Below are 19606 nucleotides of genomic sequence, written 5' to 3' on the forward strand. Positions count from 1 at the left end.
TAGATACATAAATAACCTATACGTTTCTTTTTGAATTTTGTAAATCGGATAATAAATAAGTAAACTACGATGATTTTACCGCAGGCGCGGCGCATCGCACGGCGCGCGCTCGGATACTTGGAGGCGCGACTGAGAACGCTACTTAGAAGCTTAATTGAAATTACTTGAAGTTAAGGTCAGCTTGTGATTCTGCACAAGAAAAATGTTGCGCAAATCTCAACCATAATGTCGGTATTTATGTAAGCGGCAAGCAATAGTGTAGCTTATTGCAATGAGATAAAGTCTACCATTTTTTGTTATTTTGAGTAGGTAGTGGTACTTAACTCTTATTTTCTCAAAAGTCAAGCAATTTCCGTCAGTAGAAAACAGCGGCAAAAATAAAAAAAATAGCAGCGAATGGTAATCGTCCCATAGAATCGCGCCTTTTTTACTGACAAACTTGTTTGACCGGCTGTAAAAGTCTGGATTTCGCCACAGCAAAGACGCATACAATTTCCATCATTTGTCGAGTTCCAAACTTTAAAAAAAGTTGGCCATATTAATATCCAGATTATTAAATTTTTCGCCAATCTGATTAAATTGCCCGCTCGAATCAGGAGGTGCGGACGCAAACGCTAATTTGGCTCGCCGAATTCAGCCGCCGATAATGACCAATATTACCGATAAGATGAGGTGCGGACGCAAGAATACCGATTTGTGAGGCCAGTATTTTTCATTGTGGGGCATTTTTTCAATTTAGAAGGGCTCTAATATTACCATAAATCTAAAATTGGAGACTGGCGCCAATTTCATTTCTGATCAAATCGACCGATTTGATCAGTCCCGTCTGGATACCGCTTAAATGAAGGCGTAGATCCATTAAACAGCCAGACAGATGATCGATACTTATTATATTGGTAGCGCGACTATTTAGCTGTCTCAAATAGGTTGGCGTATTTGCAGCAGAAAAATACACCTCTATTATTTTATTTAAAAAAATAAAAAGGCGGCAAAGCAAAACTTTTCAATTGTTTTTAGTTTTTTCTGTGAAAATATATACATAAGAACGTTGCATCTGTAGAATATTTCTATAACTTATACTTATTTATTACTTATATTCATATTTCTTGCACCATTTTTGAGTAAAGCAGTATAAATGACTCGGCTGGAAGGCTTCTTCCGAGCCTCGACAAAAATGTACTATTAATAGCTTGAATAAAACTTAATATTTACTTACCATCAAGCCGCTCAAATAAATCCTGTGATGACAAATCAAGGAACTTTTTGCGTGAATTTAATGATTCCTCAAAACGCCGTAAACTGTTTTCAGACACATTTTTTAGATTACCTCTTGATTGGCATATAATACAACGAGTCCAATCGACACTTTTTCGTAAAAATAAACTTTCAACAGTCTCAAACATCATTATGTCACATAAAATTCCTCACATTTAGGAAAAATACAATAAATCAAACATTTAATAGAGTTCGCCGGCGGCACCTGGACTAGACTCGCGCAAAATAGAAAATCGTGGTCATGCATGGAGGAGGCCTTTACCCAAAATTGGGTCCCCAAAAACTGTAATTAAATTTATTTTAGATTTTAATGGAATTTGTACTTAATTGTGATCATTTATTTTAATTACTTTATAATTTTATTGTTCTTGCCTAAATTTTATGTTTTTGTGGGAATAAATGGCTTTATTATTATTATTATCTTTATTCAATTAGGGTCTTAGGTTAGGGTTTTACAATGTGAGTATGAAAGTAAAATATAAAAACACTTACAAAACATAACAAAAATATATAAACACATTATAAAAAACCTAACCTAGGGTGCCGCCGGTAGCGGGGCAGGGTCCAAGCTGCCGGTGGTCAGGGCCGCAGAGTGAGGAATCGACGTACTATACGCGCCGTGTCCAAAATTACCGCCTTCTGCATCTGACCCTTGATCCAACCACCCAGCGAGAGTCTCTCTAGGTGTTGGTCGAGACTCTTCGCTATGAGACCGTTCGCTGACACGACTATAGGAACAATGATCGTCGAGTCAACATCCCACATAGCGGTTATCTCGTGGGCTAAGTCTAGGTACTTGCTGGACTTGTCCTTCTCGGCCTTCACGAGATTCTCATCATGGGGGATGGTGACGTCGACGAGCACGGTCCGGCGCTGCGATCGATCTATCAGCACGATGTCAGGCTTATTGGCTACAATAGTCCTGTCAGTGATGATAGATCGATCCCAATAGAGCGTGGCAAGACCATTTTCGAGAACTGGCGCAGGTGAGTACTTGTAGTACGGCACTTCGCGGTCCATAAGGCCGTATAGGAGGACAAGCTGCTGGTGAATAATTCTGGCTACGAGGTTATGTCTGTGCAAGTACTCGCCGTTAGCAAGATGAGAACAACCGGAGATAATATGCCTGAGTGACTCTCCGGGACGGCGGCATGCCCGACAAATGTCGACCGTACCGTCCTTCAGGATATATCTCCGGTAGTTATTCGTCATGATAACTTCGTCCGCAATTACACAGGCAAAACCCTCGGTTTCTCCGAAGAGGTCCCCGAATCGTAGCCAGTTCACCGACGCGGGTAGGTCTACATCGGGTCCCATGAGGGCCTTGTAGAACCGCCCGTGTAGCTGCTTATCCTTCCATACCGCCTTGCGGTCCTCGGTGCTTAGTACTACAGGTTTATTATTATTATTATTTGTATGTCTGTTCCATATCTCGGGACCATGGGGTCCCGGACCTTTGGGAGGCGTACGTGGGGCCGAAGCCAACAGCGCAGAGGCCCTTTAAGACATTCAATCTAAAAGCAAGGGATACACCATACCGCCTTGCGGTCCTCGGTGCTTAGTACTACAGGTTTATTATTATTATTCTCTTTATTTATTTCTCATCTTAAGTTAGGTTAGGTTATTATTCTCTTTATTCATTTCTCATCTTAAGTTAGGTTATTTTATAATATGAATATAAAAGTAAAATATAAAAACACTTACAAAACAATAAAAATTAATATAAACACATTATAAAAAACCTAACCTAGGGTGCCGCCAGCAGCGGGGCAAGGCCCAAGCTACCGGTGGTCAGGGCTGCAGAGAGAGGAACCGGCGGACTATCCGCGCCGTGTCCAAGATCACCGCCTTCTGCATCTGACCCTTGATCCAACCACCTAGCGAGAGTCTCTCAAGGTGTTGGTCGAGACTCTTCGCTATTAGACCGTTTACTGAAACGACTATCGGGACGATGATCGTCGAATCAACATCCCACATGGCGGTTATCTCGTGAGCCAAGTCTAGGTACTTACTGGACTTGTCCTTCTCGGCCTTCACGAGATTCTCATCATGGGGGATGGTGATGTCAACGAGCACGGCCCGACGTTGCGATCGATCTATTATCACAATATCAGGCTTATTGGCTACAATAGTCCTGTCAGTGATGATAGATCGATCCCAATAGAGCGTGGCACGATTAGGTTATTATTATTATTATTACAATAAAACATACGCAAACATATTCAGTTACTCTTATACATCTAGGGAATGCTTAGGTAGATAGTTTTTTTTTACGTATTTCAATTGTAGTGTAGACTTTTTTAATAACCTGGATACAAGTAATTTTAGCCAAGTAATGATAAAACAAACATTATTTTAATTAATAATAGTTCGTAAAAACTTCTATATTCAGTTATCATAATTTATTGTGAATTGCATAGAAATGTTGGATAAATCGCTTGCCAGGCTACTTATGCTTAAAATATCATTAATTTGGTTCAATTATTATTTTGATTAGTTCTCACTAATTATCTTTATTTAATTAATAAATAAAGTGTAGAGTTTTTTGTTATTTTTATTGTTTGTTTATTTCCAGATACTTGTTTATGAGATGATAAGCACCAGTTACACCCACATTTTTTTGGTTATTTTAATATCTTTGATATGATATATCATATTTTAAAAAACGTTAAGTAGTTTTTGATCTACACTATACAATACAGCCCTCTCAGTCGCGCCTCCAAGTACCCGAGCGCGCGCCGTGCGATGCGCCGCGCCTGCGGTAAAATCATCGTAGTTTACTTATTTATTATCCGATTTACAAAATTCAAAAAGAAACGTATAGGTTATTTATGTATCTAAATGATTTATATGACATATTTTTCATCTATGTGGCCGTTTACATTGTGTTTTTGGGCTACAAAAAAAGGCCCAATGTAAAATTTTCGGATTTTTGTAAATAAAAAAAATATTAATTAAATTACACTATTAGTTATATGGCATGTTTTATTCTACATTTCATCAGCTATCATAGGACACCTCATTTTTAAAAATCTGATAATAACTTGCCGAGTAATTATCCAAACTTTGAAATCCGGGACCGCCATCTTTGTGACGTCACAGTTATCCCCTCCACAGTCTTAGGAAGTGACGAGTTCTTATTTCGTACTCAGTAAACTCTGCCGAACACAACGGTACCACTCGTCGGTACGATACTGTCCAGTCACATCAACCAGTGTATAAGCCCCTCTGGCCGCTGTACTAAGTAGGTATAAAGATAAACAAAGGAGAGGCAAAAAAACTTGTTTGTGCTGGAGGCTTCATAGACCGCCCATGCCAACCTCGGTTATTCAATAATAAGTTGAATTTAAGTGTGCGTAAAGATTACAATCGTTTGAACTGGTCAAAAACCTCATAATGAGGTAACTGAATAGACTGGGTTTTTATTTCGGTTACCGGTAACAGAGGTTAACTCGATCTGATACGGTTACCGAATCAAAGTGTTACCTTATTAAGCGGTTACCGTTATGGTAGGGGTTTTTATAAACACCTCTAAAATAACCCTATGAAAAACCCCGGTTAAGGTAACCGGTTCCTGTCCCTGCTTCAAACATGTGTTCCGAAAAGGAAGGTTGTTCCAATATTTAAAAAATAAATAGTATCCCAATAAAAGAAAAAATATGTTAGGTGAGAGTAATAAAATAATGTGTGAATTTGTAGGTGCCAAATAAATCCAGTAGTGAAAATAGTGATTTGTGGATTTACAGTGCTTAAAAACTCACCTGTGAACCTAAAAATAATATAAACTCGTGATTCTACACATAAAAAGCACGTATATCATATATTTCATGCAAGCAACAGAGCCATCATGCAGTGTCGTATTGTTACTTGTAGCTTCTGAAACATGTATTGTGTAGTTTACCAACGATGACTGCAAGTGTAGCGATGTAGGAGCCAATCGATTTGAATGTGTCGAATAAGTACAGTGGATAGTGGCTGACCAATACGATCCATTGAAAGCGACATCCATTCACAACATCGAGCAAGCCAAACTGAACCTTATTCCTTGGAACCTGGCGAATCAAAGTCAGTTTGGCTTGAATCTACAAACACCAACACAGGGGATCTCCGCTCATAATTGGATACAAAAATACAGAAGAAACTACAAAAACTAACATTGTGTCCTTGGAGGCTACATATTGGCAGTAGAGAGGGACAGAGATATAGAGATAACATTGGTTAGAAGAAGATCGAGCTGCCAGAGCGGCGATGCATTCTACGTACAACAATTCACAACATCGATATGACGAGCGGAGGATACTGCTACTTGAAATGGTATAGAACAGTTCAGTCTTGTAAAAACTCTAATTTTGATACGTCTCTATCATCGTCTTCAGTGTATTTAATTCATTTGGAGGTCATTGATATGTGTTTCCTAAAATTTAAAACTAAGCCGGTTAAAAAAAGCTCCTATTTAATTATTTATTATTTTATTAACCAATTTTCGATAAATTATTAATATTTATCTTACCTGGTTAGAGACCAAGGCAATTTGGACCCAGCTTTGTACCTTGCGGTAGTCGCAGTTTTTTGGCATAAAAAGTATGACACGAACACTTTTCACTATCTGACTTGTTCGTGACTGACATGACTTAAGTTCCGAACTTGTGAAGGTGGTCATATTATAGTGAAATTTCGATTTTAATCGCAGGATCTTGTGGTTTAGCATTATCAAATCTTCTGTATTCTAATTTTCAAAAGCTATTATGTACTTTAAGCTCTTGCTACTTCTAAGCTTCGAGGGTGAGATCAAGTAAAGCTTTTTAGGGAAGATTTATTCAGTTGTTTAATTAATCCACCTCTTTCATCCATCTTTCTCATTCCTACCATTACCTTTGTTCATTTCTATGTACACCGAGCGTTTACGTTTTTGTTCTTTATTTGAACTTGGCCCGTTATTTGACCGAGCGGAGCGAAGGCCTCCGCTTCAGCTTAATACAAAATTGCTTTCGCATGTTCGGATGTTATCGTCTTCAGGTCGTATTTCTCAACCGATTCTCGTGAGATTTTATGAAAAGGTTCGATAATCACACAGAACTTTTATACCGATTCAATTCTTGTTTTTTTTTTAATAGCGGAGCCTTGGGTGTTCGCGAGGTCTACAGCCACAGTCACAGAGCCACTAGTTATATTTCGTAAGTCCTAGGCTACTGCTATACTTGACTGCACTGTTCCGTTGCCAATCCACCGTCTATACCGTTTCACGACTGACCTGGGGCTGGCGGCGGCTCGGGCTCGGGGTCGGAGAGCGCCTCCACGTCTATGAGGGGGCTCGCCGCGCGCCGCGGCAAGGTCTCGCCTGAACAGAAGGCTCCTTCTCATTCCTGACCCGATATTGCCTAACCCGCTGTAGAAAGTTTGTTACCTACATCGTTTTATTAAAGCCCTGATTCACTTCTATAACAAATTATCATTATTTTGTCTAAGAACCTATGTCGATATCAGTAGGTATCTTCATTACTCTTTACTTTTTCTGCTCTTAATTAAATTACTTGAATCTTTCAAAATGGAAAGGATAATTCAAATTCCGATTATAAAAATCCTTAAAATTGGTCTCGTTTTCCATTGAATCATTTTCATCGTCATCAACTTTTCAATTACTTATTATTAATTAGTATCCGTTATACCTATAGCTAACTTTTTTATTTAAATTTAAAATGTTATTTATATATTATAATGATAAATGCGTGTACTAAGTTCCTCTTTAGATCTTCTGGTGCTTAAATATATTTTTACTTTACTGAATCTTTAAGCACTTGACTCTCTTGAGTTTAAATTTTGAGGTTCATAATTTTCTAATTTTGTAAAAAGTTTATTATTTTTTCTAAAGCTATGATTTCTACAGCTTTCTTTGACAGTATTAACCAACAAAATGTTTTTTATTCGTCACGATGAGAAGGACCCTGCATACTCAACCGACACAAAACCCACTTACAAACTAAATCCTGAACGCGATTGCAGCAAACAAAACCCGACGAAAAGTTTTGTTGTAAATAAATAATCATCAGCAAATGAAAATTTAACCGACTATGGAGTGGATCCTAAGAAACAGGCTTCCACTTACAAAGAGCTAGATCCATACGACGACCGATCTTGGAGTCTAGGAGACTATCTTCAGAATTATCGGAGTCCAGGGGCAATGACATACTGCGTTCCCATCTGAAACAGTTAAGTTATACTTATGTAAGTATATCAGCATAACATATATTATGCGTGCGAATGGTGAGTTGAATGACAAGGCGAAAATGCAAGATATCCGTTTTTCTTGCCTCCACATATTCACTTTCGCTATCTGTCTCGTAATTTACCCAGCGTTTTGAAAGTAGCATTGATAACAGTGTGAAAATATCAGAAAATCAAACCCGTGATGAACTAAGGGCCGTTACAGACGGACTACAACCCGACTGCAATTTGTATGGAAACTGCACACCGACTGCACGCCAACTGCAACGTCGGCGTGCAGTTTCCGTACAAGTTGCAATCCGTCTGTCTGTACCGGCCCTAAGGTTATTATTTCAGGCCAATATCTAAATGCCTAATAATCTCGTTAACACCATTTAAGGCGACATTAGATGATTGAAACTGGGTGAGAAATTTTTTCAAAAAAAACTGCGGGTTTTATCCCGACTTGGTAATCTTGGTATATCTCACCTGGCAGTGGATTTGCCTTCAGGCTTGTCGATAGCTGAGCTGGATCTGAACGCGTCGGCCATGTTGATACCGCTGTCGATGGAGGGCCGCTTTACTAGATTACTCTCCAAGCTGCCAGCGCGACCCTTTTGCGATAAACTGGAACGCAGAAAACACAAGGGTTACAGACAAAATCGAAGTACATTCTCATTAGCTCCTAATAAGTGATGAGAGTACATCGAAATAAAGGTACTTCAATTTAGATTAAATAGCATGTTTTAACACTTTTGTCTAAACTGTGAGTCTCTGATGGACGCTGTTATTCGAGCACATTTTATCACCGTGTTATTGAAAGATACAAACTTTGTCATTGCCACGCTTTCACATTAATGCGAACGCGGAATACGACAAAAAAAACTAAGCCTGAACTGTTCTACGTTTGATCTATTGTAATGATCAGGTCTAAGAAATACGCCATCACCGGTCGGTGGTATGTCCAGTTTGGACGTATGCTGCAACGCTTGCTTCCAAGAGAAGTTGACGTTTACGCCTGCCTTGCGCCAGCTCCACATAGCATCCCGGCGTTGTCTGTGTAACCCATTCTTTCAAGAAAAGCTAGGATCACCCACTGACCGTAAGGTTTAAGTTTACCTATCAGGTCGAAGGAATACGCCATCCCTAGTCGGTGGATGTATCCGATCCAGCAACGCCGCCAGCCTGTCGTGGCCAGCGCGCCGCGCCGCGGCCGCCGCCTGCCGCGCGCCGGCCTCACACAGCGTGCCGGCGCTCCAGCGCGCCAGGACGATGGCTGTTTCCACGTGGCCTGCTGCGCTTGCTACCATCTGAAAATACGTTTGTATTTGTTTAAAAAAAATGCCAAGTTTCTTAAATTTCAGTTTTATAATTTAATATTTATTAATGCGTTTTTGTGGCTTAATAATAATTTATCATCATCAGAGTTTTGGTTTGTGGCGATCTATACCCAAGGAAAGCCATTAGTGGATACGTGAGGCTGTTAGAGAGTTTTGTCCCTTGAATATCTCTTAAAAATTGATTGCAACTACTATGTAAACATAGATTTCGGCATCCATGAATGTCCCTAATGCGCGCTTGTGTATCTAATCAAGAATTTATTCGAGCAGCCCCCACATAAAAAATTATGTATACTAATCGATATGTATTATGTATTTAAATTGGACTGTCAGACTGATTTTGTATAGAATGAACGCACAAGGAATTTCGAAAAGCGCCTGTTCCTGTCTCCATTGCACGAGCGTAATTATATTGCTGTCCCACCCATGATACCGGCTGTCAGAGACACTGTGCGAGAGAAACAGAAATATAATTATGCGCGTGTGATAGATATAGAAACAGGTGGGTGAATGTACGAAAATGCTTGTGCTAAGCGTTCTTTATTTACCTAATTCATGAAACACCAGCAGACGTTGAAATTGCTTTATAAAGAGATTAATAGCCACACCCTTTACTGCGTCATGATATAAGTTAATGTCAACCCAAATCTAAAAGCAACAGCGACTCACCAAAGGCGTACAGTTTTCACTGTCCCTCGCCCCCAAATTGACTTCCTTCTCCAGCGCCAAGCTCGAGTCATCCTGCTTCCACCGCAGTAACACCGTGGTTAGTTTAGTGAAGCCCAGCGCTGCAGACAGGTGGAGGATGGTGGAACCTTCTTCGCCAGGTTCGGTGGTGAAGCCCTCCGTGTTGCCGAAAGAACGGGAACTTAGGTTCCGGCAGAAGGAGACGAGTCGCTCTTCGAATTTGGGATTGGAATATAGCTGCACGTCTTCTATCTGGAAATAGGTGTGTGTGAATTAGTTTTCATCGTTATTGACATAATTTTATAGAAATATGTAGACGCCGTTATCACCATTGTTATCAATATTGCAATTCATTGCAAATCAGGGTCGGCAAAAGTATATCAACCATGTGGAACCCTAACTTTGTCCAAGAAAATTATCAAAATATTATTTTCACCAAATAATCGGTAGATATCCATTAAATCCTCAATATCTGGGAGACCGAGCTTTGCTCGGAAAACATATAAAAACTCAAAAATGCGCGTTTTCCCAGAGATAAGACCTAGCTAGATCGATTTATCGCCCTCAAAAACCCCCATATAGCAAATTTCATCGAAATCGTTAGAGCCGTTTCCGAGATCCCCAAAATATATATACATATAAATAAATAAATAAATAAACAACAGAATTGATCGTTTAAAGGTATAAGATAAGATACATATAAATAAATAAATAAATAAACAAGAATTGCTCGTTTAAATGTATAAGATAAAAAGAGCTGCGTAAAATAGAAAAATGTAAAAACACGTAAGTAATAAAACCTATCTTCTCTACCATTCCTCAACTTCACCTTATTTTTTTACTATGAAAATTATACTAAATTTTGTTCCAAACAAAACACTCACGACTCCCATCATACAATTTATAGCGGAATTATGATTTAATGAGGCGAATTTACGGTAAGTATTTTTGCCAACCCTTATTTTCAATCAAAAGTAAAGTAGTGATCAAAAGAGTAAGTAGTGATCTGTAGATCTGACTAAAATGCTGTAATAAACAGGCAAGGCCTTTTTCTTTGGTCTTTTTTACAAAATTTTGCTCACAATGCTATAGAGACTGTAGCGTCAAACCGTCGCCACTTGAGTGACTTCTATGCCAGATGTATTGTTACAACAGTTTACTTACTTGATTTCCATCGTCCATGGGCTCAATCTTGACCTGCAGTCTTCCATGCAGCCGCTGCAAGCGCTGCAATAGCGAAAATCGCCTGAAGTCCAGCGATGGCAACGGAGCGGACGCAGGGGACGGTGCCGTGGCCGGGCCAGCCTTGTACTCGAAGACTACGGTATCGGAGACCACTCGGCCACCGCGAGCTACTTGGAGTGCTGCTAGGCCGGCTTCGTGTGCTGGAATGTGATGTACAAACATTTTCTTAAAAGGTCCAGAGGATATAGGTATGAATAATATAATATAAATTGTACCAAAAAGAGTGCTCTGTTGGATCATCAATCGATGCGTTTGTGACATGAGGAACAGATTTTTGTGCAAAAGATGTTTAAAGCCAATGAATCAATATATCTGTTGCGAAGAGCGACAAACATAAACGACATTAAAATTTGTTATTGATATCAAGAACTGCTTAAACCTCTCTGCAAACATTTACATCTTTAAATGTATTTAAGTAGGTACTAAGTTTTTTATTAATTTTCTGGTAGTGCAACGGATGATCGATAAGATGAGTCCAAAAGTGAATAACATTAGGTACTTTGGTTGACCTGTTTCAGAAGAACAATCTTACCTGGACAATAGCACCTGAGTAGTCCATTCTGCACCAATATCGACGGGACAGGAAAATTGTCGAACAACACAGTGTACTGATCCGAAGTGTCAGTCCAAGGTCCCGCTACGAGCACCTTCACTCCGCCTTCAGGGTACGCCCATTCGGGGCAATAGTCGGTGATGCTGAGCGCTCCTTCGCTGCTCTCAGTCTGCATTTTCTCGTTGGCTTCTTCGGTTGGAGGGGATTTTCCACGTATCGGCTGGAAAGTCAAACGTTAGTATTATTTGAAATGCAAACAGTTATGTTTACTAGCTTTCCAAACACAACATAACAAAATGCTGCATGAAAATTTTATGTTTGATTTGAAAACAAAAGTGATTGGAGGGTTTTGGTTGCATCTGCTTGTGATTGTCAAGTCAAATCGATAAAAAGAACTAAGAAAGTCAAGTTATTCAAACCAAGGGTTTAAGTTTAACTTTGATATTTATCAATGACTTTTAAGCAGAAAGTTTTATAAATATTAACCTGGATATGAAATCATGCTTACCAAATGGTGAGTCGATATCGTACTAGGGTCCAAAACTTCCAGTTCCGGAAAGTCTAACATATCAAAAGCATCCAAATTTACGAACACATTATCATCCACGACATGAGTCGGGGATGCAACAGCCTCACAACTCTCTATAAAATCCATAGTATCGATACCTGATACCATAACATTAGCAGTCTCGGTCACTCTCACAGCGCTTCTATCTAGTTCACATGTAGGCATATTGGCTGATAGGGTTTTCTGTATGTCTTCATGTGACAGTTCTAGCGTTTCATCAAAAAATGCGCTCGAAGGACCTAAATGTCCATCTGTGCCGAGCAGTACTAACGTATCATCACAGTTATCAGTAAGTATTTTACTTTCTAATCGCTCCACTAAATCTGGATATCTAGATGGGGTCGCAGGAGCACTTGCGATCATTTGATTCCTACTCCGCGGCTCCATTTTAATTTTCCTATCAAAAGTTTCTATATTCACTTTCTCTTCAACTGGTTCTACTTCGTACGTTGAAGATTCAGTGTTCTGGATACACGAAGATGGCTGATCGGGGACTTCCCTCTTCAATACAAACGTTGGTTTGTACTGATGTCGGTACCTGTCTCTGGGTTCTTCACAGACGAATGAGGTTACAGATAATGGTGAGACTAGTGAGGAATGTTGTTGACTGCTATTGCCTGCTCCGTTTAAGATTAATAAGCCTCCGCCTCCTTGTATTTGCCCTAGTGACAGAAGGAGTGGGGATGCGCTGTGTGTCGGTTGAGTAGATCTGTGTTCTCTGGTGTATTGTCGAGGTGGGTGCGACATGGGTCTTGTGGAAGGTCCGGTTGTGGAAGATACGTGGTGGTCTGACGCTGGTGCTTTGGTAGATTGGATTCTGCGTAGAGGATGAACGCATGTTCTTGAGTCTTGGCAAGTGGAGTCCGGGCAGCCACATTCCAGTTGTCTCGCTAAAGCTGCCGCCCGCGCAGCTCGCTGCTTTTCCATCAGTTGTCCAACGATGGCCTCCACCGTTTCCGCCGTCTGAAACATTTTGCCCTGACATTTGATTAAAATTGAAAATTCTTTAGCCAAAAGAAAGTATTAAGTTATGATGCTTACTGTGATTTCCAGTTCACTATTGATGTCGGGCTCATCTTCGCTGAAGACTGAAAGAAATCAAAATGTACTCGTTATTTTTTTTTCGTGTACTATTTTGCATATTTAGGAAAATTAAAAAAATATATAACGAAAAATCTGAATGATATTGATGGCACGTGGCCGGAGGTCGGAGAATCTTGAGGGAGTTGGAGACAAAACCAGCGTGTGCTTCTTATGGTGTGTATTCGAAAAGTGTCATGACATGAGTACATTACAAATTCGCTAGCCTAAAATAATTATAACTAATTACAGCGCCACCTATGCACCGTATAGGGAACTAAGTAGGTCGATAAGCCATCTAGGGATGCTAGGGTTTGATAAAGTATGTAAGAGGTCAAATAGATGGCGCTGTTAACTACACAAGTTAACAGATATAGGTAGGGGAGGTATTCTGGAGGTATTAGATAGATAGACTCAGAGGGGAAATATTCAAGATAGGTAAATTTGTTATTAGGAACCATACATTCAATTTAAAATAAAAATATAAACAATATTTAAACCACATCTTATCATTTTCTTTAATAAAATTAGCCCCAAAAACAGCAACCGTAATATTATTACACAAAAAATCGTCTTTGTGTTACAATTTATTTAAAAATAGTTTTTGCTCCACAATTTAGTAGTAGGAATCTGTTATAATTTATTCCTTTACTAATATAATCAATATATCACCGAATGGTGAATCGTAAGTATGATTGTTTATTTTAACAAAATTCAGTGTTATATATTAACCAACCCCAATCGAAACTCCGTGAATTCATAATCACCCAAACAAATGAAAACAAATTATCATCAGTATTCATGAGAGCACGGATTAATGCCGTATAATGAAATTGAATTTCCCGATTTCATAAATATTCAAAGAGGGAAATTCTGTAACTTCTTCTGTTTTACAATTACATATTTGATTTCTGAAGTGAGAAAACTTCTTGATTGTGATTTATACTTACAATTTTTCTAAATTCGTCAAATTGTTTGGTTTTTAGGGTTCCGTACCCAAAGGGTAAAAACTGGACCCTATTACTAAGACTCCGCTGTCCGTCTGTCCGTCTGTCCATCTGTCCGTCTGTCTGTCACCAGGCTGTATCTCATGAACCGTGATAGCTAGGCATTTGAAATTTTCAGATGATGAACCTATTTCTGCTGTCGCTATAACAACAAATACTAAAAACAGAATATGATAAATATTTAAGTGGGGCTCCCATACAACAAACGTGATTTTTTTTGCCGTTTTTTTACGTAGGTGGTACGGAACCCTTAGTGCTCGAGTCCGACACGCACTTGGCCGGTTTTTATTTTCATGACGACTGGCACAAATATTAGAGTTTCCGGGAGCGAATCGCTTTTGATTATAGGTAAACAACTGGAAAAAATATTTTGCCAATATTTACTAAACTTTTGTTCGGAGAAATTTTCCTTCGACTAATAAATCACACAAAGAGTCAGACGGTCGTGGTAAACAATAAGTATTAATGATTCAGAAAACTAAGGCTACTTATAAGAACTTGGTCATAAATTACTTACATGACGTTTTACGAATAGCATCTACATTACCTATTTTGAGGTTAATAGAGAGGAGAGGGGAAGGGAGGAGAGGGGAGAGGGAAGGAGGATGAGGTTTCGATGTCATAATTTAATAATTTATGTATTATGCTAAAATGTGATTAATACAAATAGATTCTCTTTTAAATCATCATCATAAACATACTTACACATAGGCTTAAGCTGACTGACAAGTTCATCTTTCGTCCACTCCTTCTTGTCCGCCCACAGCGCCAGAGATGGCGCCACCGTCGCCAGCTTATTATCATCAGGGTACGGCACGTTCAGGTAGTGCACCAGCACTATGTCGGGGTTCTGTGAAGCAAAGTTCTACATTGACTTTTGTTGCTACTGTCAAGGTCTAAGTTTGTAAGTGGTGATTGTAAACAAAAAAAGGTTTTTTTTGTTTAATGATGGCTTGAATCTCGTTAGTGATAAATAATAATATTACTCTCGTGATGGCATGCGGTTACCGTCATCTTTAAACGCTTGCAACTTCAAGGATTACATATACTCCTTTTTTGAAGTACATTACTTGTTCACGTATGGATTAAAAGAAAAATTGTATGCAATTACATGCCTATATTTCATTACTTGTTGTTAAACCTGGATTAACCGACTTCACTCTAGGTACCTGACTTTTGCAGATCATATAGTGATATATAGTGCTACTTTCCCGCACTAGTGAGGGAATGAGCAATTTCCATGCCTATGTCGAAAGTTTAAAGGGCCATAATGTACTGTAAAACGTTGTACGATACACGTGCGAATAGGTAATTCGCAACTCGTGTGGGTTTAAAACACTTCCTTCGGCCGTGTCTATAGAAAACTCGAGTCCAAAGTAATGAGCAAGTTTAATACATGGAAGCCATTGAAAATCACTGAATTGCTCTGGACGGGTCATTACGCCAGAATGCCCTGTTAACTATTATATACGGTGAAAATGTGGAACACGAAGTTTGATTGACTTTACTGAATGGCTGGGTACCTATTGAAAGTTTATTCATATCATATACCTATCTCAAGTTGATTTTCATTAATTGTAAGTGTGTTTACATCACAGTTTTCAATATAAAAACAACAACAGTAACCTAATAAAATATTTAATTATTTATAAACAAAAGTGACTTTGTCCGCTGACCCATTGCCCATAACAGAGGACAATCTAGCTTATTAGCTATCATGTTTAGAATGCTGTTGGTACTCCCGCGCACTCTGTCAAGCAGTGAGGCCGTTTTCTTGCGCCACACGGCATTGAAACCGTCTGTGCGCGCCTCGACGAACATGGACGATGCGCTGCAGAAACGCGGCAGTCTCAACAGCATCCTAAACGCATTATTGTATTGATATAAAAAGGTCTTGGTTGTTAAAAATTATAGTAAGGACATAAGTTAACTTTGAAACATTTTATTCAAAAACCTAAGCAGGATTTGTTCAATTTTAAATCATTATACCAGTTTACTCTAATCGGCATTGAGTACTATTTTAAATTAAAAAACTTGTATTTACGACTTAATATAGTGACCCGTTTTATTTAATTTAATGTGGCATTGAGTACCTAAGTACTTGGCATTGTAGAACTTTTTTAATTGAATATTTATTGAGGTGAACTTCCACTGCACATTTTTACTCTACCATCCTCCATGAACAAAAACATGTCATTAAACCCGGCTGTACCCATAAACTTCGTCCGTAAATGCATCACCCCAAGCAAAATTACTCTTGAAAGTAGGCCAGATACCCCTTTATGAAGAAAGGCAGTCGGTCCCTAATTTCTCAAGAAAACTCGTAAAATTAAACACTCGCGCTCTATGCTTAGTGACATGTGAAAATTTAGTGCGAGAATTCCCTGCTCGTTCCTAAAGAGAATGTGGATAACGAGTGAACATCACGGTCGTAAAAAACCCTACGAGTAGTACCAATCCAAATCATAAAGACTTAAGCGACACACATTGAAAAGTAACATAAGACTTTTTAAATCTAGATCTAAATAGAAGGGCATAAAACAGTAACTGAACAAGCACTAAATCGACTCACGCAGTTAAACTAAAATAAAGTAATACACAATATTTTAATTTCCAACGCGAACTGTAAAACGTAGTGCTCCGTAATAACTATCCATTTGTCTTCAAAATGGCGGCAATAAACATGGCGGACATTATTTATGTAATGGCCGCCGCCTAGGGTTGGCACTTCACACGTGTGCTTTATTGTTGTTTTTGTGGTTTTTCATTAACAACGATTAAAGTGTAATGTAAACAACGCTGCTTTATGAGGTGCAGATTTTTTAAATAGTTACTGTATTTTATGTAGTAATTGTTAGTTGTACTGAAGTTAAATTAATGGTGTTTCTCTGAATAACAAATCGTGCAGACACCTTTTTTATTGTGATGCATAAATCTGAAACGATTGGACATTTAGAATGTTCGTAATTTATGCAGCCAATTACGTTTACTATGGCGTACCTATTTATGTAGCTTTTTTCCGACGAGTTATATGACGTATCAATACCATCAGATAAATATTTTAGAGCAGCATTTTTACAATATTGGCATTTTTGAAAAACCAAACCGAATCTATCGTTAATTTGTTGCCAAATTGCATATAACGCCAGGTGACTACCAAAAATTACTAACTGCTACGAGTTCCGTGTCATAGTGAACCGTAGTAGTAGCAATACAAGGTTGATTTTTGTTAAGTGTTTTTTTTTGTAATTAGTGACTTTAGGATATCAACTGACGATAAAAAATGGCTATTTGACAAGTGCAAATTTAAATTTTTGAAGCAAAATTTCCCATTGCTAATATTTTTAATGATTAGTTTAAACAAAAGGTTCTGAAGAAGAATATAAAGTATGAAGGTAAAGAGTGTCAACCCTAACTGTGATGCACTTTTTACGGCTGTCGAAGCAACCCTACGAGTTTAGACAAAAATGCAGATTATCTCCCGGGACAAAATGGGAACTTTTGTTTTCTTTTATTTACCACAAACATATTCTGAGATGTTCACGTATGGCAATGGTATGAAAGTTTGCGATCTTTATGTAGATTTTATAGTTATTGGTTGCAAATCAAATCGTGAAAGTGTTGTTTGATGTAAATATTTGTAAATTATGAATACTTCAATTACTCTTCGAACAGCGAGATAAACAAAAATTGTATTTATCATTAGCAAGATAGAGTTAGACCAAGAAAAGTCTTCAGCGATTTTGATAGCCCACGCAGTGCAAGTGTTATTTTAAACGTCAAACTTCTATGAAATTATGATGTACCTATAAATAACACTTGCACTGCGTAGGCTATCAAAATCGCTGCAGACTTTTCTTGGTCTAACTCTAGCTAATGACAAAATACAATTTTATCAATATCAATGCATAGTATTCTATCATTTAGAATTGTAATATTAAAAATAGTATAGGTATTCGAATATAAGAAAATTGGGCCTGGACGTGAAGCAGTTAGAGGGATCCATTTGTATGTATACTTATACAGGCCGGTACTTTGTTCGTGAAAAAGAAGACAAATAACTTAAAAAAAATGTTTAGCTAAAAAGTTGTCTATTTTCACTTTCAACCATAAATATTATACAACTTCACTTTTTTAACCCTAACCACTCACTTGCTTTTGGTAACTGTAGCTACCAGCTGTCACCATTATTTTATTATAATAATAGAGGTCACTGAAAAATATCAAGCATGTGAGTGGATATAAAACTTAAGGTAAGAACATGTATTGCAAGATCGACAAGTTAATAAGTTTAACCCTTATTAAGGCAGACGCGATTTAGCAACCACATACAACTTACTGCACTTCAAAGTCTTCAAACATGTGTTCTATTTTCAACGAGTAAAATAGTATATCCTAATAAGGGTTAACATCCCTCAGAGGTTTACCAAACGCCAACTAATATCGTTACGTTTATGAACACAACTAAATATAATTACTACGGCAAAAGATACCATAAAAACAAACAAAAAAACACCGGTTTAATTTTTTATTACTCCCTCGGGCATTCGTGATGTCCCGCCATTAAAACACACGTGAAAACTCCGTGAAAGTAAACATATTCGCTGCAACATACAACTCTTGTATTGTCACTAGTGATGGGGCGTTTATGGGAATATCGCGGGAAAATATTTATATTCCTAGCTTTTGGGAACATTCACAAACTATTAGCTAGTCGTGACTTCGTCTGCGTGGAGTGATGATTGATACAAACTACATGACCTTTTCTGGCATTAAGTTATTTCCATAGCAAATTTTATCTAAAGGCCCCAGTACACAGTGGTAAAGGATGGGCCATGCCACGCCCTGGCTATTGTGTACAGGGGGCTATGGTATGCAATGGCGGACGACTGGCCGTCAGTTGTCAGCCGTGGTGGGCAATCGGGGAGTTGTTGGTTTTTTGACACACTTCAAAGGAATCATGGCGTAGCGTGGCCTGTGGTGTTCACACAGTCGCCATTGTTTGTTTAGTTTCTTGAATTTTTGACCGCTTGATTAAATGTTGATAGCCCAAAATGTCATTATCGTGGAGCAACACTCTGCGTCGACTATGATAAAACAAAGCGTAGTAGTGCCACTAAATAACTTTATTTTTATTGGAATTTTAAATTTATGGTGGTTCACTCCACGTTTGTTACTACCAAATCTGTGCAGAGTTAGCTTTAAGCAAACGAAAACTGTAAATTAATGTATTAACATATTCAGCGCTAAGAACCCGACTGTCGGGTACACTGTTCGTAGCCACTACGCGCTCCACACGGCGAAACCGTGGCTACGCGCTACGAGCGTAACCTGTAGCCCTTAGTGGCAATGAATGTGTTAAAAGATATCTAATTTAAAAGCTGGAAAACAATGGATAAACTTTAATCATATTACAAGAATCCTTCGTTGCAAATTCTTTAATAGTAATATTTACTATTATGTGACCTTACACGTATGTTATCACTTCAAAATGGGAATAAACCCACGGCACATCACTAACAACCACCCATCGACACCTGTTACAACGCAAACACGTTGCAATCAGATATTCAATTACACACAACCAACCAGATGCATTTCAACCGGACAATTATAAACTCTATGCCAATGCATGAACAACCCCATTAAA

General features: G+C 38.5%; 2 protein-coding genes and 1 long non-coding RNA gene across 10 annotated transcripts in view; 1 reads left to right on the forward strand and 2 right to left on the reverse strand.

The window, feature by feature from the left end:
* LOC134796430 (uncharacterized) overlaps positions 1-19606 on the forward strand; it is a 373125-nt gene that overhangs the window by 264249 nt on the left and 89270 nt on the right. The gene's annotated exons all lie outside the window — the stretch shown is intronic.
* Positions 1-19606, reverse strand: part of LOC134796390 (UDP-xylose and UDP-N-acetylglucosamine transporter) — a 217236-nt gene that overhangs the window by 69134 nt on the left and 128496 nt on the right. The window lies entirely within an intron of this gene.
* LOC134796339 (calmodulin-binding transcription activator 2) overlaps positions 1-19606 on the reverse strand; it is a 175057-nt gene that overhangs the window by 14121 nt on the left and 141330 nt on the right. For 3 of the 8 annotated variants that reach the window (XM_063768488.1, XM_063768483.1, XM_063768485.1), the window contains exons 6-15: positions 14662-14821; positions 12911-12957; positions 11810-12847; positions 11281-11521; positions 10668-10888; positions 9486-9755; positions 8596-8786; positions 7966-8103; positions 7379-7473; positions 6527-6613 (exon numbers count right to left, since the gene is read on the reverse strand). In XM_063768488.1, coding sequence (XP_063624558.1) covers positions 6527-6613; positions 7379-7473; positions 7966-8103; positions 8596-8786; positions 9486-9755; positions 10668-10888; positions 11281-11521; positions 11810-12847; positions 12911-12957; positions 14662-14821 — 2488 coding nt within the window. The remainder of the gene's footprint in view (positions 1-6526; positions 6614-7378; positions 7474-7965; positions 8104-8595; positions 8787-9485; positions 9756-10667; positions 10889-11280; positions 11522-11809; positions 12848-12910; positions 12958-14661; positions 14822-19606) is intronic. The other 5 variants (XM_063768489.1, XM_063768484.1, XM_063768491.1 and 2 more) reach the window with 3 other exon arrangements.

The sequence above is a fragment of the Cydia splendana genome, chromosome 13 (assembly GCF_910591565.1).
Source record: "Cydia splendana chromosome 13, ilCydSple1.2, whole genome shotgun sequence".
In the NCBI taxonomy this organism is placed as follows: domain Eukaryota; kingdom Metazoa; phylum Arthropoda; class Insecta; order Lepidoptera; family Tortricidae; genus Cydia; species Cydia splendana.